General features: G+C 45.3%; 2 protein-coding genes across 5 annotated transcripts in view; one reads left to right on the top strand and one right to left on the bottom strand.

The window, feature by feature from the left end:
* The first annotated feature begins 398 nt into the window (after positions 1–398).
* On the top strand, positions 399–8,442 carry LOC119655590 (GPI mannosyltransferase 4). The gene is made up of 4 exons (XM_038061533.1): positions 399–664; positions 6,326–7,265; positions 7,324–8,088; positions 8,152–8,442. Exons 1-4 carry the CDS (start codon positions 508–510, stop codon positions 8,249–8,251), a joined length of 1,962 nt encoding a protein of 653 aa, XP_037917461.1. The 5' UTR covers positions 399–507; the 3' UTR covers positions 8,252–8,442.
* Positions 8,443–14,279: 5,837 nt separating this feature from the next.
* The window catches only part of LOC119654875 (trace amine-associated receptor 8c), a 160,491-nt gene continuing 148,922 nt past the window's right edge, over positions 14,280–25,848 (bottom strand). For all 4 annotated transcript variants that reach the window (XM_038060476.1, XM_038060472.1, XM_038060473.1 and 1 more), the window contains 5 exons: positions 22,276–22,348; positions 21,968–22,212; positions 15,159–15,287; positions 14,969–15,094; positions 14,280–14,876 (listed from right to left, as the gene is read on the bottom strand). In XM_038060476.1, coding sequence (XP_037916404.1) covers positions 14,409–14,876; positions 14,969–15,094; positions 15,159–15,287; positions 21,968–22,212; positions 22,276–22,348 — 1,041 coding nt within the window. In that variant the 3' untranslated portion in view covers positions 14,280–14,408. The remainder of the gene's footprint in view (positions 14,877–14,968; positions 15,095–15,158; positions 15,288–21,967; positions 22,213–22,275; positions 22,349–25,848) is intronic.

Here is a 25,848-nt window from a genome sequence, read left to right as displayed (position 1 = left end):
CTGCACTTTACTCCAATTCTGTCGAACAATCCTGTCCACCGGTGCCTAAAACTAAAAATCTGAATCTAAAATCTTTCGGTGGTTTGATACGCTAGATGGAGATCTGAAAGTCTCGCGATCGCATCCAGATCAGGCATTTGATAGAACCAAATGGCGAACTGATCACGATGTCCCGACCTCACTTGTGAACGGGACAAAGTTTGAAGAAAAAGAACAGGTAACAAATTGTAAGTGCACTAATTTGCTTTCCGCACTTACTTCTTAATTGTGACCAAAAATTATCGTTTTAAAAAACGACTTTTTCAGCTTGCTTACCTTTCAATTTATGGCATAACCATAATCAACAGCTTTCAACTTTCAACTGGTTGATTTTGATAGAAATGTCAAAACAAAGTCTGGGCAGCTTTTTGTGCCGCAATTGATTAGATGAATACGGGAAAATCGAAAGTGTTTACAGTTTGATGTTTTACGATTCACTCGTCGCTGCGCGGGTGATATTGAGTTATAATGAAGCTAGCGAAATATATAAAATCTATTAGATATAAGAACAGCGCATTTAGATTGTATCTTCTCTGCGTTGCTTTGAGAATTGTCCTTGTTTTCGCTCCGCAAACAGGATACATCCATCCCGATGAGTTCTTTCAGTCTGTTGAAGTATTTCTCGGTGAGTTCTTGTCTTAAAACTTCATATTATTTGTTTGTGCCGTGTAGTCGGCTTGATACAATTTTTACTGTGACTGCCTTTGGTTCTAGCCCTGTATGTGATCCCTCTTTGGGGAGGACTTAATAGCACTTTGAAACCCGCTGACGTACTTTCGTATAACGGCGCAACAACCGGTATTCGGCCTTGGCCTGCCTTAATAAGGAACTCCAGACATCCCGGTTTTGCGCCGATTTCCACCAATTCGATATCCCTAAAAGCTGTCTGGCGTCCTGACCTAACCAAGAGTTTGCAATTCTTCTTGCTAAGGACCCAAGTCTCCGAGGAATACATGAGGACTGGCAAGATCATTGCCTTTTACAGTAAGAGCTTTGACCCTATGGGGAGACGTTTCGAGCGGAGCAGTCTTTGTAAGCTGAAATAGGCTCTGTTGGCTGACAACAACCGTGCGCGGATTTCATCATCGTAGCTGTTATCGGTTGTGATTTTCGACCCTAGATAGGAGAAATTATCAACGGTCTCAAAGTTGTATCCTCCTATCCTTATTCTTCCTGTTTGACCAGTGCGGTTTGATGTTGTTGGTTGGCTGGTTTTCGGTGCTGACGTTGTCACCATATACTTTGTCTTGCCTCCATTGATGTGCAGCCCAATATCTCGCGAATTCAAAATAAATTTCAAATGCTGCCGCGCCACATCACTCCGCCTCCAGATGAAACCGAGGGGTTTCACCGACTAAATCCGGAACTGTGTTCCCCATCATTCCTTGAAGCGAACGCGCCGTTTTTTGGGGGTGCACACGGGCTTCAGCTTGCGACAGGGAGACCGACTTTTTGTGTCCACCGATCTCGAGCTGGAAGAAATGTTTTCCCCGCTCGAGAACGAGGTACGGACCTTCATAAGGAGGTATCAGCGGCTTCTGGACGGCATCCGTCCTGACCAGGACGTGCGTACACGGGTCCAGTTCCTTGGGCGCACAGACAGGGGCGGACGGGTGTTGGGTGGGAGGAGTGGCCTTGATGCGTCGGAGATTGTCTCTCAGCAGACGCACCAACCCCGACTCTGTGAGACCCGATCTCTTGTCGAAGACCGGATCACTTGTATACCAGCTCCGCGGGACTGGCAGCAAATTCCTCTCGGCGAGTTGTACGTAGGACGAGAGGCAAGACTTCGGTCCAGGACGGATCGTCGCGTGCCATAATGGCAACTTTCAGCGTCCGGTGCTAACCTTCTAGCATCCCATTGGATTGCGGGTGATATGCAGTAGTCCGCTGGCGTCTAAACTCCAGGAGTTTGCCTAACTCCGAGAAAAGGGTGGACTCAAACTGCATTCCCTGGTCAGTGGTGATCACTGCAGGGACGCCAAGCCGAGGTATCCCCTCTCGACAGAGGGCCGAACGTAATACAATCCCTAGCATCTCCTCGGAAATGTTGCCTGGGGAGACATCCACTATGTTCAAATAGAGTTGCTGACGAACCCAATCGCACCTTCCACAAGAAAAAAAGTGTGATGGGCGCCCACAACTCCATTGCAAAACACACAATCAGGAGATTGTGCCTTTCCAATTTTATGCAGGTAGGAATGAAGACCTCCATGCCCACTTAGGAGCTGGGTAAAGAATTAATCAGTTACACCATGTTTTCACGCTCCTAAGCTGCTAATGGGCCGCGTAGTCCATCTGCCTCTAGTCTCATTTTCCTAAGAGAGTTGCCACTCATCTAGTGTACGTTGTCATTCTTCACTATCCCGGCCGATTCAGAGACAGTAGAATAGGCAGATGCCGTCCGTAAAGCTTCCCGTCTCTGTATTTGTGCCAGACGCTTACGATAAACCATACCTTTGCGCCGTACAGTAGAACAGACTGCGATGAACTTATCAGGAGACGTCGTCTGCTAGCCGTAGGTCCCCCAATATTTGCTATTAGCCGACTTACTTCAGCTGCAGCATTTTCTGCGGATGCTTTGACTTGCTTGGAAAAGCTCATCCTTGTGCCAAGGTAAAAGGTACTTTACCGTTGGTTTTGACTCGGATTATCGACTCGCCTTTATGTGGGATGCAGGTTCGGAATTCTGTTTTTAGTCAGGATGACTACCTCGGTTTTTTCTTCCAAGTCCGCTTTAAGCCTGTTCGACAGTGCGTCCAGTAATAAGTGACATCATCTGTATAACCGACCAGGCGCTACTCTTCCGGCATGTCGATTCTAAGCAGACTATCATAGGAAGCTTTCCATAGGTCCGGCCTTAGGAGGGATCCCTGCGCTACCCCTGATGCGACCTCCATCCTCCTTTAACCCTCTAGCGTCTCATAGAGTAGGGAGCGGTTTCTCAGATAATCTCTCAATATTCTTCTTTTTCTTTTGTGTCCGGATAGTTGAGGGTAGAGGCAAATCGTCAGACGCTGCCTCACCTCTGCCCTGGAAGCAGGGCATTCAACATCTGCGAGCCGCTACGGTCATCCTGCTCCCAGGGCAGAGGTGAGGCAGCGTCTGACGATTTGCCTCTGCCCTGGTAAGAAACCGTAAAGCCGTCGTCGCTTGACTTTTTTTTAAAAGTTTACGTGCAAGCCCTAAGCGAGGGGTCCGTGGACCAGAAAAGAGGGAGTAAGTTGCTCCCCAATTGGTCCGGTCCTGCATCAAGTTGATGCGGACTTAGGACCCCCTTCATTCTCAAAACGAATATTTCAGCTCTGGCCAAGCTCTGGTCAATAAAGCGGATTTGCGCTCAATATAATTCGTAGGCATGTCGTGTTCTACGAATTATATAAAGGAGCATTCAACATCTGCGAGCCGCTACGGTCACGCTGCTCCCAGGGCAGAGGTGAGGCAGCGTCTGACGATTTGCCTCTGCCCTGGTAAGAAACCGTAAAGCCGTCGTCGCTTGACTTTTTTTTAGCGATGATGTTGTGTCACTACGTCAACCACGCCCGTACCTCCGATGTCCGAGGCAGGTTCATCTGCTCTACGGAAGAGTTTGGATGATGCATTCGGAATTTGGACATAGTTGTCCGTTATCGCCGCTGGACGTTTTCCAAATCGTTCTTTGTCCACGGCAATATTCCGAATGCATAAGCCACTGAAGGGATAACGAATACATTCAATGCATTTATTTTATTGTTGCCCGAGAGTTGCGATTTCAGTATCAGCTTTACACGTCGCAGGAATCCGGACAGCAGAGCATCCTTCAGATCACCAACTCGAGCATGGATTCCTTGCAGAATTCCTAGGTACTTGTAGAAGTCTGTCTCGGTCATAGCTTCGATGTGGAGGTCATCAATGCTATGCTCGGCATGCGGCTCGTGATGACCTTTGCGGATGGCTTGGATTTGACAGTTGTCTAATCCAAACTCCATCCGAATATCACGGCTGTACTTGTCTACTATTCGCAACAGACTTCTAAGGTGGTCATCAGTACCAGCATATAAGTTGATGTCATCTAAGTACATCAAGTGTGTCAGTTTGTACTTACCACGTAGGCCATACTTTATTGCAAAACCATGCCATGCCCTATAGTATCATTCAGTAGCCATGAAAAGGGGTTCAGTGCCATGCAAAACCAAAGGGGACTTAAAGAATCCCCCTGGAAGATGCCCCTCCGTATATGGAAGGGATCAATGCGATACAGATGTAGGACATCGATTAGCCAGGTATGCGGAATGCTGTCGAAAGCCTTGGCATAATCGATATAGCAACTAATGAGGTTTCTTTGGCCTCTAGTTGCTTGTCCTACAACTACCGAGTCGATAATGAGTTGCTCTTTGCAACCCCTTGACCCAATTGGGCAGCGCTTCTGCTCCTTGCACAAAATGTTGTTGGTCTCGAGGTATGCGTTGACCCTTCCACCAATGATGGATGTTACGAACTTGTAGAGGGTTGGTAAGCAAGAAATCGGTCTTGTGTCTGTGAGGTCCTGCACCGTGTCCTTTTTAGAGATAACGTAGGTAATCCCCGCAGTGTGGAAGGGTGGTAATTCCTCCGGCCGGCACATGACCTGATTTATTTATATTGTGTGCCAATCGACTGTGTACGTTGGTAAATTTCTTATACCAGAAATTCTGTACCCGATCCAGACCTGGGCCCCTCCAGTTTATGGCTCGTCGAGCCTCCTGTTTGGTAACATTCGCAAAATTCATGCTAGGCGTATTGGCATGGCGGGTGCCTTCGGCGGTGATCTACTCAGCATGCTCAGCATGCTGGGCGGGTAACCACCAAAGTCCACCCCAATATTCTTTCGTTCCGTCACCGAAAATTGCACTGTCTGGACGCTCTGTTGGGATTCGTTGGGAGATCTGAAAAATCTCCGCTGGTTCCTCGTGTATATTGCATTCTGGACACGTCTGGAATGATTTTACCGTCGTAATCGACTGCCCATGGCAGAAAGTTTCTGCTTTAGTGTGTCCAGAATTTCAACTACGGGTGTTTCACTTGGAATGGCATAGTTTCGGTACACTCTCTGCACTTTATTCTTCACCCGTCTGCTGACATTGCCAGTGCTGATCTGAGTCAGTCTAGCAGCCCTACCTTAGTGAGATCCGCCGACATTCCAGACGAATTTTCTATGGTGGATCTCTTCGGTCACTCAAACCACCACAATACACAAGTGATTGTAGTTGCAGCGACATATCAGCACACAGTTGAGATGCAATCTTATCCTTGATTGTAGATATAGAATTCGCGGAGTTGCTGGAGATGCATTGAGCCTGGGAATACCTGGTCTATGTAAAGGATCCATTTCCAAGAATTCTATACACGCTTTTTGGAATTCGTCCCGAATCTCAGCCGAGACTTCAGTTGATGGTGGTGCTTCCGCGAGTACTGAAACTGTGGTCTGCAGTGCGGCGCGGTGTTAATACCGCTGCCTCTGCCCATATCGACTCTTGGTCACCAGTTTCCACGATAGGTCATCGAGTTGAACACGTTTGCTAATGACGGCCGGCATTGTGTCCCTGCGAGTTGTAAAGCGGTATTGGTCTGCGACTCGCTGCACAGTCACGTGCGCAAATTGCGGAAACGCTCGACGAATCTCTGGTGTAACAAAGGGCGGTCAAATGTTATACCTGCCCAGCTGTTATTTTGTAGTAGGAGCGGATGACAAAGAGGTTCATTATTTCAATCCACTTCATCTGTTACGTATGCGAACCTGCAACACATGAAGCCATGCTCCGGGTTACCGGGGCACGTCGTGCCCAGTCATCAAGTCAGACGACTCCCGCCGGTTATCTGTACTGGACCTCAACTTTCTCCTTCTTCTCATTATATGGATTTGCGTTTTATATCCAACTGCCAGGTGTGGTGAAAGCTTACCAATCGAGAATCCGATTTGGGCTTAAAATTCCTCTGAGATTCTACCTTGGTGCAGCACCTGACATTGTGCGCCACGATATGTCGCTCTGATAATAGCTATTAGTTTCTCCGAAGTGCTGGTCTTGCGTAGGGCATTCTATGATAGATACCACTCTCTGTTGATTTTGTTGAAAGCTTTGCGGACATTGCTCCGTAATGATCCGCAAGGCATTAATGTGGTCAAAACAGGAGCGTGCTCTGTGTCGATCAAACTTTCGGGATATCTTATTCTTCGGTACCATTTGAGTTTGTACACTTTATTCATAGCATGTTTTGTATTCTAGCAATCGTTATTCCTTGGTTTATTTGTCTCTTTCTTCCATTTCAGGCGATCAATTCGACTTAGAACACGAACGAACATGGGAGTTCAACAATACATTCCCGATACGAAGTGTCGTTGTTCCTTATTTTACGCTCAAAATTCCATTAAGCTTCCTACAATTTATATCTTTCTATTCCGACTTCTATTTCGGCATAAACTTAATCAATAGTTACGTATTTTTAGTATTTCCGCGCTTAGTAATGTGTATTCTATCATTTCTGAACGATATAAGCCTCTACAGTATCTGCAGAGCGTACAGTTTAAAGTATGAGACTAGATTACTGGCGCTTGGCAGTTCATTTGTAATGTTGGTTTTCGCGACACGAACATTCTCCAACACGATGGAAATGACTTTGTGTTCGATTCTTCTATATTTCGTGTCAGACTGTATGATCCACTCGAATACAATTATATATAAATCTGAGGCGCTGCAAATTAAGTACCAAAAAGCGACATCGACTAGTGAGAGGGTGAAACTGTATAAACTTCGAGCGGCCCTACCTACACACAGCTTGAATCGGGTGGTTCTGATAGCGACCCTTTGTGTGATTGGAGTTTTTAATCGACCGACCTTCTTGGTTTTTGGAGCTCCAATGGTATTCTTTTGGCTCCTACGAGGAATGGGGACGAAAACTGTGAATTTCGTTGACTTTAATTTGCGAATAACATTGTTCATCCTTTGCGCTGCACCGACCATTGCCTTTTTCACCATTGTCGACTCGATTTATTTTGGATTTCTAACAACAGGAGAGATTCAAATGTTGGATATTAGCATTAACAATTTCGTGTTCACACCATGGAACTTTGTTAAATATAATCTGGATTCGAGCAAAACGGCTTCACATGGCGTTCATCCACGATATTTGCATTTGCTCGTTAACCTGCCGCTTTTGTACAATGTTCTCGGGGTGATTGCGGTGTTCTCGTTTGCGAAGTTGGTTTATAGGTAATCTTTGTAAGTTTCACTGTTTTCTGACTGATTTTGAATATCATTCTAATTCCAGGTTTCTATCTAGTGACTATCGGAATTTGCCCCGATCACAATCCATCATTGGGCTCATGACTTCGGCTGTATTTGCTCCTCTGGCGATCATGTCCTATATCAATCACCAGGAAGCAAGATTTCTACTTCCACTTACTTTGCCTATAACACTTTTGCATGGCCACAAACTGGATGGTATCTCCTTCCCCAACCCTTTCACTGAGGATCGTCCTTTTTTCCGGGCACTATACGATAAATTCGTGCCGCCTAGAATCACTAAAAAAACAATCTTAAGGATATGGTATACAACTACCATCATTCTTGTTATATTCTATGGATTCCTTCATCAAGGTGGCGTCTATCAATTATCAGCACATTTTTCGCAAGTTATGAAAGTAAAATCACCGCCAACGAACGTTCATCTGATAACTTCCCACATGTACAGCTTTCCAGTGGCCTTTTTGAATACTCCTAGCTCCAAAACAGTTCACATTGATCGTGTGACTAGAAAGAAATATCGTCGAGGGCGTCAATTTTTCATCAACGAATTAGGGAGTGCTGACATTACGCGTGTCCTGCCAATAGTATCAGCTATAGTGAACAGCTACGAGACGGAGAGCCGCGGAAAATATTCGTGGCGGTATCAGATCTACGTTGCAATGCCGACGAGCTTGAGTGACGAGTTTGATGAGTTATACAAGAGGAATATGACTCAGATGAAGTTTTCCTATGTCCGCAGCTTTTATCCTCACTTATCCACAGAGGCTTTACCGAACCCTAGGCGGGAGTAAGTTTGCTGCGCATTGTTTCAGATATAACATTCAATACTTTGGTCTTGCTTCTCTTCCAGGTATGGTGAAAACGATGTATTTTCCGTGTCAGGAGTACTTTCGCTATTGTTCAATTTCGCCAGGCAGTTCAGTTTGACTTTGTATCGCTTTGAAACTTGAGATTAATAGGAATGAGATTGAACAAATAGAAGAGGCACCAGCAATGCTAGTCAGTTGTTAAGTTTTAAACTTTTTGTACACTTTACGACACCATTGTAAGATATCGTCTGTGGAGACGTTCAATTAGTTACGTTTATTTTGTTATGTGAAGTCTGATTTAAAAAGGCAATAAATGCATTTATTACAATCGATTATGCTGTTGTTATTCAGTAGGGCTGTACAAAATAACCAGTAACCAGTAACCAATAAGTTCATTGTTGGTGAGGAATTGGATATGTACCGGGGCACTCGGCATTTACACAGGATTTCTTCATTAAATCATGGTTCCGAAAATGCAGTTTTAGGGAAGAAAAACAGTTTCTCTTCTTCAAATTTCGTTTTAATCTTCAACATTGCCTCCTTGAGGAGTAACAAAACAGTTGTACACCTTTCTGATAGAACCTTTTGCCTTCTTCCGTAAAACTTGTTTCAATGGCGGTGATCGTTTCATCACATGATCTAAGCCTTCTGTCCTGGAGAATTCTCTTGGGTAGGTAAGTATAATACATATCAGTGTTCCGAGGAGCCCAATTAGCGCTGTGGTGCGCCGTTTTGATGCTACAAATTCCTAAGACCGTGACTGTTGTTATGAGAGCAAGGAGGCAGAGTCCAGTCGGACAGACTGCCCGGATGTGCGCCGGATAGACTGCGAGGATGTCGTCGCTTAGTACAAGGCCTTAATGGTCGCTTGGCTGTCGGTCAGGATGGCTATATTACCCTTGGGGCTTGGATCATGCCCCAGTCATCGATAGGCTTCCAGTATCGCTAGTACTTCAGCTTTGAATACACTAGCGAAACCTGCAAGATCATATGACTTGGATACACGGTGTGCATTTGAGAAAACCCCCGTACCGACTCCACAGACTATCTTTGATCTGTCGGTGAAGAATACTGTATCATAGCCTTGCAACATACCGCCGGTCGTTTCACTGTCCAGCATCTGTACTCAAGTAGTCTGACGGTACTGCATGCGACAGCGTATTTAATGTGGAGGTCTAAGGCGAGGAAATATAGGAGTACATTAAGAGCATCTGCCGGGCAGGACTGCAAGCCCCGGTAGCAACTGCACACGCGGTTCTTTGAATTCTGTTAAGCTTCGCTCTGTGGTACTTTTTTCACAAAGCCTGCCACCATACAATAGAGCCGTGCGTTACAATGGGATGCACCACAGATATGTACATCCAGAGAACGATCCTCGGTCGGAGAACCAATTTCTTTGCAAAGGTTCTCTTGCAGGCATAGAAGGCCTTCTTAACCCTCAGTTGGAGTGGAGGTTCCTTTGACTTGCTGGTGAATAGCATCAGTTCGCAACGCTCCTTCCATGATGTTACTCATCATAGAGGGAAACATCTTTGACACTAATATCACCAAGTCGTCGGCATAAGCCACCACCTACATACCGCTGCTGCCCAATATCCGCAAAATTTCGTCCATCACTATTAACCAAAGCACCGGAGAGATGGCGCTCACAGCTCTGGTCAAGTGGTTGCCTCCCAGATCCCCGAGTTGGTAGTAACATTGTTGAATGCTCCCTCTATATCCAAGAAGGTAGCTAGAGTATACTGCTTGTATTCCAGTGACCGCTCAACCGTGCAAATTACGTCGTGGAAAGCGGTTTCTGTCGATTTGCATTTGTTTTAAGCAGGCTGGGAGTTAGAGAAAGGCATTGTCTCCACAATCGCCCATAAGTGGAAGTCTAGGACGCGTTCTAGGGTCTTCAACACGAAAGAGCTGAGGCTGATTGGTCGAAAGTTTTTCGTGGACCTGCGCCTGCCCGCTTTCGGTATGAAAACCACTCGTGCGTGTCTCCAAGAGTGTTGTACGTATCCCAAAGAGATACAGCTTCGGTAAATCTCCTTATGCCACGGCCCAACCCTTTCCTGCTGCTTCTGTAGCATGACTGTCATTATGCCATTTGGACCCGTAAATTTATATGCGGAGAAGCTGTTTATAGCTCAGCCGATCTTACCCTCGGTAATTACCGATCTCCAAGGCTTCACCAAAAAATTCCATCCAGGAGCCTTCCGACTTTTTAGAAAGGGTGAGCTTCTATGTTCCAGAATCCTGAATCTTACTGAGCCTGCGGATTCACTGGTGCTTTTGATGTTCTGACAATTGGACTATTGACAGTCTTGATGGCGACTTGTACTTCTTCAGGTAATCCTTGTATGGCTGTCAATATTTATGCCTGTAGCAGATATTGAAGATCTCCCTGGTCAGCTTCCTGAGGCTAGACAGATCTTCATTCCAGCACGGTGGCAATATCTTTTTGCTCTATTTAGCAGGGCACGAGACTTTAAAGGCGGTATCGAAAGCCTTTCCCTTTGACTCCAGTTCGTCTGCCTTGCCAATTTTGCTAATTTGGGCTCCGGACAGTTTGTTCTTGATAACTTGACCAAACTGGAGGGTGGCGGAATCTAATCTGAAAAGTATTCAACTATGATCCGAGAAGGATCTCTGGTCAGATACTCTCCAGTTCTCCACCCTAAAAATCCTATTGTCGTTTAGGATGTTGATATCAAGGAGCTTTTCCTAACTGTCACAGTTCTCTGAATTGTGTTATAGTCTACCTTTTCCAGTGTCTTCAGGCACTCTCCGTTTACACGGAGTAGGAAAGGTTGACTGTTTGTCTGGGGTACTACCCAGTAGTCCATGGGAATCCTGGGGTTTCAAAGGCGCACCTCCGACAGCTTGGCCTCAATGCTGGTTCACACTTCCGGCACTAGTTTGCCGCTAGCGGAATTGCCATCTGCCAGCGCCACAAGTAAGTGGCTCCTGGCCATGTCGGTGAAGGGTTTCGCAGTTCGTGGCTCGTCGGTTTGCTGGTACTGCTTACCTTTCTCCAGAGGTTGCTTAGGGTCCGAGCTCTCGCGTTTGAGATCGGTGGGCTTCGTCTTCTGCTCGTCTGCGGGGGGCCGTAAATAGAGTCTTTAACAATATCAATTTGTGCAATTTCAAAGCGTGATTTTGTAGTGACTTTTTATATTTTATTTAAAAAATTGTTTTATTTTAAGAACAAAATTCTATTCATAAATCTTCCATAATAAAAACTTTTTAAAATTTAAACGATAATCGAAGTGTGGACGGCCACTCCTCTATTACGAGTCTATTTCTACACTGACATCGAAAAACAATTTTCGTTGTCAAAAATTGTTGGGATAGAAATTTTTCGACTAGCACCCTGCAAATTTTGAAACTTTATTGCTACGGAAACGTCAACAACTTTGAATAGGGACTGACCTTACCGCCACGACCTTTGGGTATCGAAAACGAACTATGATGGGTTTTTCGAATTTGCGCACGCTCCACGACAGCGAGGATCTTTAGAATGCTCGCTTTCTTCGCCTTGAGCGGGAATTCCAACAAAATAAATTGTACATTCTTTGCCTAGGCGAAGTAAGATAGTGGCACTCTGGAAAATACTCCTGTCTCTCGTACGGCCATGTACTTTTGTACTCTGGAAAGCCGAAATGGGGGCGTGAATCCGGCGTCGGGTTGTTTCTGACTTCTACCGCTCTCTTCACCTGGGAGCCGGTTTCTTACAGACTTCTAACTGCAAGATTCTGATCCAGGTTAAGGAGCATCACAATTGTAGAATGCTACGCACCAATAGAGACTTCCGATATAGTGGAGAAAGACGCCTCCTAAGAGCAATTAAACGTACTTCAAGTGAGGCTCCCTAAATGTGGCATTGTGACCGTTATGGGAGATCTGAATGCTAAGGTGGGATCTGACAATACCTTGCTCGGATATGTGATGGGATAACATGGTCTTTGCGACCGCAACGGTAATATTGGGAGGTTCGTCGATTTCTGCAACTTTCACCGCCTCATTATTTGTGGTACATTGTTTGAGCACAGACTACGCCATAAGGTCATTTTGATTTCAACTAACCGGCGCCGTACGAGCAATCGGATCGATAACTCCGCGATCAGTAGTAGATTTAGGAGTTGTTTTTTGGATGTGCGGACCAAGAGAGGCGCTGACATCGGCCTAGAAAGGGATCACCATCTGATGGTCGTTTACATTTGCTTGCGTGTTGCGACCGCCACTTTCTGGAGGTTTGAAAAGCTGCGACCAACTAAGTTCCACATCGACCGCTTGTATGACCCAGTTGTCGTTCGGCAGCGAGAGAGCTACTGATACTGATATACTGAGTAACCCTCCTGAGTTGCCATTAAAAGGGCTTATTTCTCGGGTTCCGCAGGGACGTCATAAGATCTGGCTGACTACGGAATTGTGGAAGCGGGGAAGGGGTTGAAGGCTTTACTGGCCGCTGCGAGTGATGGTGGGCATGACGTACTTGAATTCCGATACCGAGTGGAATCCCGAGAAGCTCAGAGTAGTGTACGCCGTGACAAGAGAGAATTTGCTATTGTGCTAGTTAGGGGAGCAGCAGATACCGCGGATCGCAATGATTTCAGGAATGTATACTGCATCACGAAAGAGCTTGCATGTGGTCGCCTTGTGAAGGACGTTAACGGTCGGCTGTTAACGATAATGAAGAATTGTTCATTATCGCGGATGAACTGTGAACAACGTATCACATCCGGTGAAGTTTCTCCTTCTGTGGATGAAATAGCTAGTCATGGTAATATACGGATGCAAACTGTTCCTCTAATCAGAAGAGACATTTTTTTGGACATCAATGCACCCGAACGGGCAGTTACTTCTGATCTGCTGCTTCAGAAATCTCGGAAATCGGATCCCAGAGAGTGGAAGAATGGGATGATTGTTAAGATCTCGAAGAAGGGGACCCGTTTTGAGTATGATAATTGGAGAGGTATCTGCGTGCTCCCTGCCGTTGCAAAGATAACAGATAAAATAATTATTGGAACGCATTAAAGAACATTTCGAAAGCTTGATCGACAAAAACCAGGCTGGTTTCAGTTCGGGATGCACCTACATTAACCACTTCGACACCTTGCGGATCATTTTGGAACAGTGCACAGAGTTTAGATCTTCGCTGCATCTGCTCTTCATTGAGTTCGAGAAAGATTTCGATAGCGTGAACTGGGAATGTTTCTGGCGTGTTCTATGCAGGAGAGGCATTACGGAGAAACTACCAGCTATTATCAAAGTGACACATAATGGCGCAAAATGTCAGGTGTTGTATCGAAGTAAAATCTTAGAGGAATTTAACGTCTGAACCGCAGCCCGTGAGGGTTGCATCGTGTCACCTATATTATTTATTCTTGTTATCGATGACATTTTTCATGCCGCTTTGTCCAGAGGACGTGGAGGAGTTTAATGAGCGATGACATTTTTTTTTAAATACATCGACTACAATGGTGATATCTGTTTGTTCTCTTACCGTTCTCACCGGAGCATGGACTTTGGCCAAATGGCTCTTGATTTGTAAAGAGTTGGACTGAAGATAAGTACCAACAAAACTGATATTATATCAAACGAAGAACGGGGTCGGCGCACAATCGTGGCACTACTCGTACGCTCTGCGATTGGAAGGCGGAAGTGGCATTGGATAGGTCCACATATTAAGGAGGGACGACAATTGCATTATTGGTTAAGCCATGCATTGGGAGCCACTCTTCCAAAATGGCCGGCGAGTGGGTCGCTCCAAGGGCACTAGTCACAGAACAGTAGAGTGGAGTGCAAGAATCTTAGGAAATTGTGGAGGAGCTGAAGCGTATTTCAGGTACCCGTGAACGATGGCACGTGGGTGTGATGTGGTTGATGCGCTATGCCTCATCAAGGAGTAAATGGCAACCAAATATATGTTGTTTGGGGTCGATTGATAGTCCCAAGGGTGATGAACATGGTATGCTGTCGGTATCTATAAACAGGGGGTCATATGGGAGTCGTTTTTTAAGAGATTTTATTTTGTTTTGAGTATCATTACATTTGAGGCTGTGTAAGTGATAAGAATTCCTAAGAAAGTTCTATATTGGAGCTGTACACTGTTCTGGAGTACCACCAATGAATAAAACAAATTTTCTTTTATCACATATATAAAAATGTTAAATTTTTATTCCACTAATACGTTTTCATCGAATCTAGCACGAGATATTGCGACATTTTTGGTTTTTCCTGTTAACTTAGTTTGGTTTCATTACGCTTACAATTGAGTTGTTTGTTTAGAACTATCCTTAAACGAATACTATATATCTGGAAGTATACTGGAACTTGGACAGCTGCCGCTCGTGCTGAAATTCACCTTATTCTTCGCACAGTTCACATCATGGTAGATATGTTCGCACTTTTTCAGGACATTGTCGTTGCTGTTCATAAAAGTCGTGGCTAACCGTTCGCCAATTTCGCACGATTGCAGATTCAAATCATTTGTTATACTAAAATTGGTTGTAGATTGTTGGGGATGATGTTGCGTTTGTCCGTAGGTCTTCTGAAGAGCATGGAGGCTATTGGAGCTGACCGTTCGCTCGAGGATTTCACCCCAGTATTTTTCTGATAAACCCTCAATGTCTGGACGAATGACGGTTGTTTGGTGCTGATCGGAGCGCCGTACGGATGGAGGTCCTGGTGGAAGCGGTAGCGAGAGTTGATCACATTCTGAGATGATATTGCAGCAATGGGATTTGTGATCGGGAGTCTCTTCATATTGGCAGAACTGAAAAAGGACTCACTTTAATCTGCATACTAGAAGGATGGTTTCAATGACTGAATCCTTCGAAATACTATCACGGTATTCAGGATACTTACCTTATTTGTTAAAAGATGTCGACCCAGCCGACGAAAGTGTGAATTTAGTAGCCAATACAAGAAAGGGTTCCAGAAACTATTGCTCAACGCTGACCACGTTACGAGAAAATCTAGAAACGCAGGAAGCTGAAAAGTGGAAAATTTGGTTGAGCAAGGATCTTTCTTAACTAAGTACAGTGGATTATGTTACTTTGGAACCTGTGCAAGCTGTAACAATCTCTTGTATTGTCCACGGCGTCACCATTACAATAAACCCTAGTGATATTGCGGCCATCGAACGAGATGTTGGACCATTTAAATTTCGTTCTTGTTCTAAAATCTGAAAGAAATAAATTACTATACATGGGGATGTAAAAGTAGACATTGGGTTCCCTTATTTATTTATTATTATTAAAGAACAATAAACAGAGTAAATGCCAGCTACTTATTGCCGTCCGAAGGAGGAGAAAGTAAGAACCTTACCCTATATTTAAAACTACTGAAAGAAGACAAGTTTAAGGGGCCAAGCTGTTGTGCGTTATAACTTCGACAAAGTCTAGAAATCGGGGAATGGAAATAGATTTCGAGCTCCGCGAAGGGCACGTAGAAAATATCTGCATAGCGTGTATTATAAGATACAAGATGGCAGGTCATTACAGGCGAAGCTCTCCATCAGACCCGAGGAGAGTTTGAAAAATGTGCATAAATCCGGTTAGGTTCTAAGGCTGTTGTTGGAAGGGATGGTTCAAAAAGCGTAGTCCAGACGAAGAAATTTTTTCTTAAAGAAGAGGGAGCGGGTGAATTTTCGTTGAACACTTTTAAGGGAAGACAATCACAGTTACGGGAGGGTAGGACGATTCAGAGGCTGTTCATCTCCGCAGATCACGTGTTCCACCCTCTTGCTGAAAATCATCCAGGGGTTATTCCCCCAGCAAGAGGAGAGCACCGACACATTCCAACCATCTCTGAATGTGACGGTAATCCCGCCAGTCACCAGAGATGAGATGCTGAAGATCTGCAGTAGAATAGGAGACAATAAAGCGCCGGGCCTGGACGGAGTCCCGAATAAGGCCCTTAAGCTTGCCGTGAAATCCAGGCCGGACATGTTCGCTGAGTTGTTCGAAGCGTGCATGTCCGAAGGAATATTTCCAGCGGCATGGAAGCGACAGAAGTTGGTACTTCTGCCCGAGCCTGGTAAACCTCCAGGTGAACCATCGTCATATCGACCCATATGTCTTTTGGACACGGTGGAGAAAATATTAGAGCGAGTAATCTATAATAGATACTCCCAGTTGTTTAAAGCCAAGGCGGCCTTTCAGATCGACAGTAAAAGCCAGTGGAAGTGGTGGGTTACGCTGACGATATAGCACTGGTTGTTGTCGCAAAGCATCTTGAAGATGTTGAGTTATACTCAAGCGAGGCAATCAGTGCTGTCAAATGCTGGTTGGAGAGCTCTGGTTTGACGCTTGCGGAGGAGAAAATAGAAGCGGTCCTCATCACGAAGCGCCGGAAGAGAAATTACGCCTGTGTTAGAATCGGGAATCATATCATCACTTCCAAGCCGACCATCAAATAGTTGGGGGTGGTGATAGACAGGAAGCTCAGCTATAAGCAACACATGCAGTATGTTTGTGATAAATCATCCAGTGCTAGTATGGCCCTGGCGAGGATGATGCCGAACGTGGGAGCGCCACGGCGTACCTCTAGGTTGCTTATAGCCAGGGTGGTGACCTCAATCATGCTCTATGCGACCCCAGTTTGGAGGGAGGTGTTGCGGATGCCAGTTAACACTAGTAAACTGAATGCAGTCTACAGGAGGACAGCTCTGAGGGTATGGTCTGCCTTCAGGACTGTCTCAGATGATGCAGCATTCGTCATCTCTGGAATGATGCCGATTGACATCTTGGCAGATGAGATGGCGAATATATACCATGCGAAGCCAAACTCTCCCTTATTGCAGGCGAAGAACGCTGAGAGGGAGAGATCCATAAATAGATGGCAAGAGCGGTGGGAACGCTCGGGAAAGGCTCGGTAGACTCACAGGCTTATTCTTGCCATCAAGGAGTGGTTGGAGAGACGACACGGTGAGATTAATTATAATCTCACCCAGTTTCTTACGGGACATGGAGGATATCTCCAATACCTTCACAGGTTTAAATTGGAGACCTCACCCGACTGTCCAAATTGTGATGGAGTCCCAGAGGACCTAGAGCATGTATTCTTCCATTGGCCGAGATTTGTGGAAGAAAGGAGGAATCTAGAGGAGACTCTAGGAGAGGTGCTGGTATCAGAAAATCTGGTGCCGAAAATGCTAGCACATCAAGAGAATTGGGATGCTGTCAACTCCATGATCGCATCTATTCAAGATAAATTGCGAAAGGCAGAGGAAAGGAGAAAAGCGCGGTCACGTGCGCCGTGTATAGAAGAAGTGGGATTAAGCTAGAGTGAGCTGACTCCGCCCCGTGATGTAATACCTTATGGTGGTTTCGCGGGGCAGGGAGGGAGTCGGGGGTAGTTTTAGTGGGTACAAATCCCACACGCTGGTGTGCCCCGACAGTGTCTTTTGAAGATTTCCACCCTCTCAAAAAAAGAAAAAAAAAGGCCACATAGCAATCCTAGAGTTAAGGAATGCTGGATGGAGTCAAAATCAGAGGAGAAGCGAAGTGTAAAGCTGGACAAGCTCATTGTCGAAAGTGACTCCAAAGTCTTGAGTGTTGTTTTGGTATGATAAGGAATGTCCGCCAAGGGAGTAGGAAAATGAAGTGGGTGAGGATTTGAGGGAGTAGCAAATAGAGTGACATTTTCACACATATAGTGCTACACCATTAGTAGAGCATCACGAGTCAGAGTGTCTAGGTTTGATTGAAGGGAGACGCAGTCTATAAGCGACGATATAGCGGAAAATAGCTTAAGGTTGTCGGGATAGAGTAAGCAGGGACAAGTAACAAAGGCAGGGGGGGGGGGGCAGTTATTAATAAAGAATAAAAATAATAAAGGGCCCATAATTGATCATACTTTTGTGAAGGGGGATGATGAGAACCTTTTTCCACAGACCAGTAAAATGGTTCTGTTCGAGTTTTTTTGAAACTAATGGAGAAGGGAAGGAAGATTGATTGACCAGGTTTAAGCAAAAAAAGTTTTGGCAGGTCATCATAGTCACGGCCGACATTGGTGTCAAACTTGCCAGTGAGATATTCGGTAAAGACAAGCGTAAGGAGGGGGAAGGTAGGAGATATGGGGCAAGCTGTATCTACTAGCGCGGGGGAAGAGGAAGGCGTAGAGGGAACATAGACTGAGGAAAAGTATCGCCAGAGTAAATCACATGACAGTTGGGGGAAGTTAGCAGAGGAACCAAAGAAATTGGAGGAGGAGATAGCTGGGTGGGACTGCAGGAGATTGGTCACACGTTAACGGAGGGAGGAGGTCGATTATCGCCGAGGTTGAGTTCAGACTATTGAAATTTGCCGTACGAAGGGAAAGTTTGCGGGGAAGTGAAATCGTGTGATCTGAGCATCAAACTCGATAGCAGGACGATTGGCGTCGGCAGCGACGTAAGTGGGGGTATAGGGGGATTGTTAAAAGCAACGCAGTGATTTGTGAAAAGGTTAAATTGGAGAGCAAGAAGGTGGGGGGGGGGGCTCGGCAAGGAAAATATACACAGGACAGAGTCGTAGGAGGAGAAGGAAGAAGACAAGATCGCTTCGCACGGAGAGGGGACTTAACAGCCATCAGCATCCGCCGGCTGATTTGTTAAGTGTAGCGCAGTCTCCGTCACAATGACAGACAGTGCAACCTTCGAGGAGCTCGGAATCTAAAATCCTGTCATCCATGACTGACTGTCTGTTGAGAATGGATCACCTGTTGACACGGAATTTGGAGGACCATCACAATTGTGTAAACTCACTTATCTAATAGGGTGAAAGTTGAACCATCAATCCCACTCTTGGAGGAGTTCGTACTTTCACAAAGGGGGCCCACTTTGAGGTGAAATAATTCAATTTAATTTTGAAAGGCGTTAAAAACTAGTGTTGGTCACCTCTCCTTAAAAAATGATGGTGCTCAAAGTGAGGTATTTAGATATCATCATGATGAAGTTTGATTTTCCAATCTCACCCCGGAAGGAAGATGGAATAAAAGAAGTATGCAGGATAAAGAGGGAGGTATCCCTTGTTTAGCCCTCGGCACCCGCGTGCGGAAGGGAGTGGCTGCCTCTCCAACCCCTTTGCAAATCACGGCGGTTATTGATATACCGATAAGCCAGTCATTAATAATGGTATGAAAATAATCTCGTTTTGAGATGCTGTGACTTTTCAAGTATAAGAAGTCATTGCAATTTTCTACCGGAACTAGAGAGTGGATCCTCCTATCTCTTCTATATACCCTTCTTACCTCCTCCACCTCCAGGGATAGGGTTGGAAGCTCCTCTAAAGTACCATAACTAACCGCTTCGATTTTTGAATGGGATTGTGGGAAGAGGTGTTCAAAATTGATCCCTACCATTTTTACTATCAAATAGCCCCAATTTGGGACATCATAACTGTTTAAGGGGGGTGACTGGCACAATTTTCCAAACGGTGTTAGAAAGGAGGGATGGTCCTCTTTTCCCTGCATATCATTGTGGGGACTTGATGCTTCCCTTCCTTTTCCAGAGGTATACTTGAAAATTTAAACATCACCAAGATAACATAAAAAACTCCCTTTTTAAGAAGCCATAATTTTTTGAGGGTGTGACTAATTCGAGTTTTCTTTGTAGAATTCCTCCAAAACCTGCTCCTCCGGGACCTTGGTCGAGTAGTGCGCATTTTGAGGTCAGCTAAGCTTAGGTCCAGCCCCAGGAAACTAGTCTTTGTTCCTGAGGGTACATCTGTTGGTATAATTTCAATGGGCAATAAAAAAACCAAAACCGAGGGGGTAGAAAGAGAGACTACGTTTGCGGACGGTGGGAGAATGCCTCATTCGGCACAGTGCCTAGCGAAAAGGTATCAATGCCTGAAATACCTGCCGACATTCTAGACTGAAAACTGGAGGAAAGGAAGCCTAGCAAATTAGTTCGACTGCCTGTGGGCAGTACTCTGCAGAGCTTCTGTATCGGAAAAAGCCTCTGAGGAGCTCACCTTAGGCTAAGTGGGAGCCCAGTCGACTGCTTTTACCAGAGCTAAAGAGGTTTATGGTATTTGGAAATGCACGCCAGTGGTAAAACACAAGCAACCTTTCTTCAGAAAAACGTCCGGAAAGACGCGAAAAATGGAAGAGCTATTGAATTGCAGTTGCAGTTGTAATCTTCGCTGAGAAAACCGTAAATTCCAAACGAATTGCAGATAGTCCCCTGTTGAAAAAAGGGGGGGAGTGAAAGGAGAAAATGCCCCTGGAGAAGACTTCATTCAGGTAGTCTCAAGGGCACAAGAAAAAGTAGGTAAAAAAGGCAGAAGAAACAGTCCGCCGCGCACACAGAAAACCGTCTATTTGAAGTCAAGGCTAATGCGAATGACAAAGCAATAAAAGAGAAGACGAAGAAATGACAGACCCAGCTAGAAATGGCTGCCTTTTAAACCGACGGAAGCCAGGACCTTTGAGGAAATCCTAGGCAAGGTCCACTATAACACCCAGCAAAAGTGTCTATCATATAGAATCCTTGTTAAATTAGGTCCGAGGACAACTGACCGAAGTGCGTTTTGTGGGACGGGGGTGACGTTTTTGCTGTCTAGTCTGGAGTTTATGTGCTCTTTGGAAATCCGACTTTTTAACTGTTTTATTGAATAGACCGAACTGGAAGAGCACATCAAGTGTGAACCGCTCAGTGAAAGACACAGAGTTGTGTCTTTTGCAGGGATCGTGGCGGGTGGCGGGGGTGAGGGGGTTTAACATGAGTACTTGCCGTGGAGGCATAATCCGACGAACCTCTTGGGACGCGAATTTGTTTTGGGAACCACAATTTGACCCCGCGGAGCGTATCCTCCAGGAATTTGCCGGCAGTATACATATGCACGCGGAGGGCCATGTCAGTTCTCATAGTACCAGACAACCTTCGAAGAGGCTTCGTAGTGAGCGCTACATCAAATGAGTCCCTTGCAGACATGGGTCTGATCGTGTTCATCCAGAATGCAATTTTGGGATAATGCTTTTCAGCGTCTATTTAACTCCGAATTAGACGATGGCGAACTTTAGATGCAGGTTTAACGCTCTGAACGACATCATCATAGGCACGAAGGGTGCATCCTGGTTGGGAGAGACTTTAGTCGCTGATTGGATACTGAAATGAGGCGTGTCCAATCCATGCTTCGAAGGAAGGGAGCATAGATGATGGAATATGAATATTGATGTCAACAGCCTGTGAGGCATCCATGTTGCGGATAGCACCCAGCAGTGACAAGTATGTATTTTATATATTGGTGGATGGTAAAATTTGACGAGCTACGGAGTGTTATAAGCATCGTCTTTTGGTAAAGTGTTTAAACGACCAGGGGGAGGCATACACCAGATTGGCAGAATACCGATCAGCTAAAAGGAGACTCTGCAGCGGGATAAATTAAGCCATAGCTCGCTGCTAGCAAGAGCTAGTCGACGAGGTAATTGGGGATCAATGGGGATTTTCTTATAAACTGGTCACCCGGAACCCAGTTTACTTAATGCTGAACAGATGGGTCTGATCGTATGCATCCCGGTATTCCGGCAAGTGTACACAAACTGGTGTTTCACCATCGACCGAACTACTCGGCGTATTCAGCGTTTGCCTGGAGGAAGGTATTTAGTTTTTTTTAGTTTACTCTTAGGTCGTTTCCTATTGACATACCATTGATGACACCTCTCTCTTAATTTTTTTACGATGGGCTCGACACTATATCGGACATGATTAGAGCGAGTTATGACATCGATCCAGAGCAACATCTTCGTCTCCATTACCGAGATACATGAATTTGGTGAGTGGGTCCAAAAAATAGAATGGAAGCAAGGAGGAGTAAGTGGTAGTGGGTGGCGTTGCGCTGAGATGGGAGTTCAATTTTGGCTTTACATAACACTTACATTCTTATTTGTACACGATGTAGTTGCTGCCGTTGTAGCCGTTGTAGCTGCTGTACTAGATAATGTGGAATTAGTTAAGGTTTGATCGTGGAGTCTAAAACGACTCATATGAAAGCTCGATCCGTAGCAGTACATAAGGATCATTGTTGTTGGAAAATATAATGCACACGTTGCTAAAATTCTATAAGACGGTTTACTATAAAACGGCTCACATGCCATTAGTCCTGTGCCATTGAAGTAATAGCCTGCAAAAAATGAGAAAGGATAATTATAGTTAGACGGGAGCTCGTATAGTGTTAAAAATGTACCTTTTGGTAGTACCAGCATGCCGAACACTGTTAGGCTCATAACCCAAGTGGCACTTAGTATTGCTACACAGCCCTGCAAATAATAGAAAATTAGGGCCATTAATCAAATATGATAGTAAAGGGAATTTTAATATCATGCAATTGTGTAAACCAGCGTCGGGGGTGGGGCCGATTTGTAGACTTTCACGATAGTAAACCAGAGCTCCACTCTCTCATGCAATTTAGCCATCAGAAATTTACGTAATGACCGACTTCTGATTTGGAGGGCAGAAAACAGCATTGGGTGAAGTAAGCTGTCTGGAGCAGAAGGTTATTGCAGTATCCGCTGGGGGAAACCACTAATGGTGAGACGCCGAAATTTAAGTGGGACAAACTTACCCTTGTCTATGAAAAGAAATGCGAAAGCAGGGTTCATAACCTTTTGCAAAACTAGTATGGCATTGAAGACGATTCAAGAGTGAAATCGCTATCCTCATTGTCAAACTTGGTCGTTGGTCCTCCCCTGTACGCAATGCAAGGCCGACTATTGCTAATGCTTCAGAACCATTTCACGAACAGGCACTCGAAAGAGCGAAGCAGTGATTGAGAGCTGTATATGACCTTGGTTACTCTCAGCTGTAATTTTAGACGGTGCCTAGGAAGCGTACTCCGAGCAGATGGTTTGCCGTTTCCTTATCGCTTTCTGTACACTTTCCACTTTGTAAATGTAGGTTTTCCAGCTCCGGGCTATGTTCTTTGACATGCATCTGCTTCATCTTCGAGGTTACCTAAAGTTAAGAACTGTTTTGACAAAAATGTTTCTATGATGGTCGTTAAGTCGACCTTTTGTGCTTCTTCGGAGATTTCTTTGCATAGATCGCCTGCAGATCAATCAGATTTCCCGTTCTCTTCAGTCTTGTCAAATCCAAATTCTGTCATATTGTTTCACCTTTCTTTGGCATACTGAGTGGACAGGAATGTTTTAAAGTTCCTCTCATACTAGTTGAAATCATTAACTGGAAAAATGAATTTAATGCGCCTTTGGCGGTCGGTAAAAGTTTGTACGTCACCCAATCACTTTTCTGCGGGTTTCTGAAATTGAACGGTTGAAGCAGAATGCGTGTGATGGTGTTAAGGTTGCTCTAGACACCAAGTTATTCCAGAGTCTCAGCATCATTAAGATTCTTATCTGGAAACCAGAGCCACGTACTTTTCCACATCTGCTTGAGGGAGAAGCAGTACTACCGCAGCCAGTCGTTAATATTTTCGCAAAGGCAAAGTCTGGCCGTCAGATTTCACGGTATATACATACTGAGTCAAAGCAAACCTTGATTAAAAAACGTTAACTAATGTGTCGTCATATAAGACCCATCCATTGGTTTCGATAGCCTTCGCTGCAAATGACGTCTTAGCTGGGTGAGATTTCTTTGCTGTCGGTTGACAAATTGACATCATCAAAGGGCAGCTGACGCACCGGTTTGCCCTTAGCGGGCGATATCCTGGACGACCCGTCCTTCCATCTTAGTACAACTCAAGCGTTATGGTTTCATGGTTTGCCCGCAGGGGGTTTGACTGAAAACTGTTTTCCGGAGGAATTTTTTGTTACCCAGGTGAAGGTGATGCCGATTTTGGCCTAGAGTCAGGAGTGCTGACAGATGGGGTGTGTTTCTGCACCTCCGTTAAGCATCGGGTCCTAATTGGATTGGTTCTCACTTGAATCTGAGTCTAGACTTAGATTCTCTATCATAGAGTTCAGGATTGTTCTGTTCTACTCATTTTTGGTTTAGCTTTCGTTTTTTCTCGCTGTTTTTGTTAAAGATTTCATAGTTGACTGTCTCTTGTTTCACCGACGGTTACTCTCAGTAAATATTTATTTTGTCGAGACAAGGCTAGTTGACGGATACGGTGGTCTAGATGGTTGAGCATCAGTCTCTAGATCCGTTACCATGCTTTCGAATCGCGGTCATCGTGAATGTTTGTGTTCGCCTTTATGCCGTCCCATTGTTATGGATTTATCACTTCCACCACAAACTGAAGCACGGTCTCACTGAAAATAGAGACTGTGTGCATGTCCTATACTCTATAGAGGAATGAACAAGGATGGTCGAAACTGGGGGTGGCGTAGTATCCGGAATTCAGTGGTGTTTGAAGCACATTATTCCTGTAATATCACGAAAAGCTTGGTGTAGATTTGGACCGTTTCCTTCCCTAGACGAACAGACGCCGGCTCCTTTGCCTTAAATCCAATACGGCAATAGCTATTGCGGCAGGGCACTCCATGGCAATACTTTTTTGGCGAGTTCTAGAGGAGGACGAAAAAAAGAAGTTCTTTTTATGGGACAAGGTTTCGCAAACTCAGTACCGGCGGTTTTCTTCAACGTTCGGTATCATCCTGGCAAGGATCTTGGTGGCCCTTGCAATTTTTTTCACAGGTCTACGATATATGCCCTTTGAAACTCAGCCAGGCATCGAGAGTCATGTAAAGGTATTTGATGGTCGGCTTTGAGACGATCATATGGTTCCCAATCTGCAGACTGATCGTATTTCCTTTCCGGCGTAATGTGTAATGTGATGAGGATTGTCGCCGTCTTTTCCTCCGCCAGGCTCAGTCCCCGCCTCCCGGAGCTTTGTAACGATCATTAAAAGGCCAGGTCATTGCAAACCCGACCAACGTGGCTTCCTCTGCTACGGGAAGCAAGAGCACTTCTTTATACATCACGTTCCAGAGCAGATGGCCTAACACTGAACCTTGTGGTACCCCCGCTGTGATGATGTATTCATTGGGTCCGTCATCCGTCCCGTACCAGAGAGCTCTGTCCGATAGGTAACTTTCGATTAGCTTAGCCAAGTAACCATGTGCATTAATTCTGCCCAATGACTCCTTAATGCGGCCCCAGTTGGCGGAGCTGAATGCATTTTTTACATCCGCCGTCACCCCGGCACAGTACTTGCCAGAAAGCATTGCCTCTCGAGACAGATAGGTCGATAGGATGCTAAGTCCTCAAAACCCGCCCGCTCGCCCAAACCCGGCATGGCCAATTTTTGCCTTTTCTATTGTGGAGGAAATACGCCCTCCCCGATGCACGCTTCGAAGGTATTTATGAACCAATCAGGTCAGCTTCAGTGCTTTCTTAGGAATGCTATCCAAACCCGAAGTCTTGCTATCGTGGAAACTTTCGCAGACCTCTCCATGTTTTTTTTCGGTAATACGAGGTATCACATTTACCTCTAATTGGGCCTCCGTTTGATACCTGCTCCCAGTACGGTGACGAAAGAGCGTGGTTACAATTATTCATAGAAGCCGCGGACAGGTCACCTGAGGCGTTCTTTGATCCTGCAACTTCTTCATAACCAGCCTGTAGGCCATGTCGCAGGGATTTATGTTGGCATCCACAGACAGTCGCTTAAAGCAATCTCTTTTGCTCCTACGAATGGCCTTCTTGTCCGTGTCCGAATAGCTCAGTGGTTAGAGCACTGGGTTATAATACCGAAGGCCGCGGTTCAAATCTCGCTGATGGCAGGGGGATTTGTATCGTGACTTCACATCGAATATCAGTCGACTCAGCTGTGAATGAGTACCTGAGTCAAATCAGG

This window comes from Hermetia illucens, chromosome 4 (genome assembly GCF_905115235.1).
Source record: "Hermetia illucens chromosome 4, iHerIll2.2.curated.20191125, whole genome shotgun sequence".
In the NCBI taxonomy this organism is placed as follows: Eukaryota; Metazoa; Arthropoda; class Insecta; order Diptera; family Stratiomyidae; genus Hermetia; species Hermetia illucens.
This window is presented reverse-complemented; position numbering and strand designations above follow the sequence as displayed.